The 2,264-nt window shown below is 57.2% G+C and overlaps 1 protein-coding gene across 3 annotated transcripts in view; it reads right to left on the minus strand.

The window, feature by feature from the left end:
• The window catches only part of SHMT2 (serine hydroxymethyltransferase 2), a 4,692-nt gene that overhangs the window by 1,868 nt on the left and 560 nt on the right, over positions 1 to 2,264 (minus strand). The window contains exons 2-6 of one of the 3 annotated variants that reach the window (XM_007467682.1): positions 1,496 to 1,693; positions 919 to 998; positions 538 to 738; positions 161 to 242; positions 25 to 74 (exon numbers count right to left, since the gene is read on the minus strand). In XM_007467682.1, the coding sequence (XP_007467744.1) occupies positions 25 to 74; positions 161 to 242; positions 538 to 738; positions 919 to 998; positions 1,496 to 1,693 (611 nt within the window). The remainder of the gene's footprint in view (positions 1 to 24; positions 75 to 160; positions 243 to 537; positions 739 to 918; positions 999 to 1,495; positions 1,694 to 2,264) is intronic. The other 2 variants (XM_007467684.1, XM_007467683.1) reach the window with 2 other exon arrangements.

A 2,264-nucleotide genomic window follows, 5' to 3' on the forward strand; every position in this document is an offset into this window, starting at 1 on the left:
GCTATGATGAGTCGAGGTCGGAAGAGCCGAGCAGTGAGTGCCAGCTGGTCATAGTCAATGAGGCCGGTTTTGGGCTGGACAGACAGACAAAAAGCTAAAGCCCTAAGAAGAAAGCAGGGCAGCTCCTCACAGCTCCCTCCCCACACCCTAGAGCACTCACATTCAGCTTATAGGGCATAGACTCGAAGAAGATGGATGTAGCTGAGATCCGCTTAACATCAGACATGTAGCCGTGGGTGAGACTGGGACGGGAGGAGAGGGAGTAGGCAGGTTCAGAGTGGGATAACTCTCAGACTTAGCCACTCCCTTCCTGCCCCACTCCAAAGGCCGGGGTCTCTGGAACACTGCTCTTAGCAGGCACCACCCTCATGGCTCCGGGCACCGCTTTCTGGGGTCTTATCTTCCTCATTCACTGGAACTCGCAGGACTGGGAGAGCCCTGTTTCATCCGCATGGAACACTGTAGGTGTTCAACAAATTACCCTTCTCCCACACCCATACTGCCTACAAGCCCATCACCCACCCCATCTATACTCACTGGCCCCCATCGGGCAGGTCCAGCCCCATGATTCGGTCATGAGGCTGCAGAAGGGCTGTGTAGGCAGCCAGGTTGGCTGGGGACCCCGAGTAAGGCTGGACATTGACTCCCCACTGAGCAGGATTCAGGTCAAAGGCCTCCAAGGCCCGGCGCTGACACAGCAGCTCGATTTCATCCACTACCTCTGCTCCTCCATAGTACCTGCAACGGGAGGGGAGTAGATCAGGGCACAGAGAAAGGGTTCCACCATCCCCCTGGACCAGCAGCAAAGGACTGGGAAGGCCACTTCTCTATGCACACTAGGAGGGTACAGGCAGGTGTCCCCCACTGGGATCACCATCCCTGAGGCTGTCCTCCAGCCTTCTGGTGCCTAGCCCTCACCTCTTGCCAGGATAACCCTCCGAGTACTTGTTGTTCAGACAGGACCCCAGGGCCTCCAGCGCAGCTCGGCTGCAGAAGTTCTGGGGTGGGGGAGGGGGCAATGTCAGAAGGTATTGAGCCCCCTTCCCTGGATCCCACAGCCCCATCATGCCAGAGCCCCAGGCTTCAGGGAGGAGCCGGGTTCTACAGAAAGCTCTGTTCATTTAGGATTCCATGCCAGGCCTGGGGCAGGGCCAGAGCAGCATCCTCAGAAACCCAGCTGCTGTGATAGGTGTCTCCAGCAAGGCCACCTGTCCAGTTGAACCTGTGCTTCCAAGCTTCTCTTTCCTCTTGGGATGGAAGAGGGACCAGACTAAACTATAGGAGCCCTGGGAGGCTCTGGAAGCTTTCTAATGCCCCATCCCATAAGCCAGACTGGCCCTGCCTTTGCTTCAGAGGTCAGTAAGAAGAGAGGAGGATGAGGTCCAGCAGGAAGGCCCTGAGTCTGAAAGGGAGAGCTGGAGAAATAGCAGGAAGATGACCTGTTACTTGCAGCACCCACGGTGGCCTAAGCCCTGGCCCCTCTCCCAGGCCCCACCTCTGAAGCAATGAGCTCCAGGCCACGACACTGCCTGTCCTTCTCTCTCCGTAGCAGCTCCCACATCTCAGGGTCACTGTCCGATAGACTCTCCTGGCCTGACCAGCCCTTGGTTGCTTCTCCAGTCTGCGTCTGGGCTGCCTCGCTGTGCTGGCACCGTATGGCCATCCTGGCCAGCCGACCACATCTCCGCAGAGGCTGGGGGAGGAAAAGACAGGGTCAAAGAAAAAGTGCCCAGACAAAAACAGTCAACAACCCTCAGCCATGCTTATCAGGCCCTCAGGCTCCATATCCAGCAGCCAGTTGTCTCGTTGGTCTGTTCCAGTTCTCACCACTCCCACCTCCACCTTCAAAAGCCAGTTCTAGAGCCAAGGTTGAGATCAATGTCCAGGGGGTGGTTCTGATTCGGTCCATTCACCTCACCTCAGACTCTCCCTCCACCTCTGCCCTTGAACCACTCTGCAAAGCCTCGGGCAAAGTCTGTCCTCTAGAAGCCTATGTCTCTGCAACTCAGGGGCAGTCCCCACGCACAGAAACACATGGTCTTCCTGCAGAGCCTTCACAAAGTGATACCCCAGTCAGGGTGGGAGGCAACCAAACTGGCAAGAGTTAGGGCAACGAGCTGTACAGGTGGTTTCCTGAGCAACGGAGGTGGCAGGGTAGACCTTCAGCAGCCCCTGGGGAAGAGGTGTGTGTACGGGGTTGGGGGTGGACTGCTGGCAGGGAAGCCAAAACCCACATCTTGTCTTTTGTGCTCCCCACTCTTTCC

Source organism: Lipotes vexillifer, unplaced genomic scaffold (genome assembly GCF_000442215.2).
Source record: "Lipotes vexillifer unplaced genomic scaffold, Lipotes_vexillifer_v1.1 scaffold387, whole genome shotgun sequence".
NCBI classification, from domain to species: domain Eukaryota; kingdom Metazoa; phylum Chordata; class Mammalia; order Artiodactyla; family Lipotidae; genus Lipotes; species Lipotes vexillifer.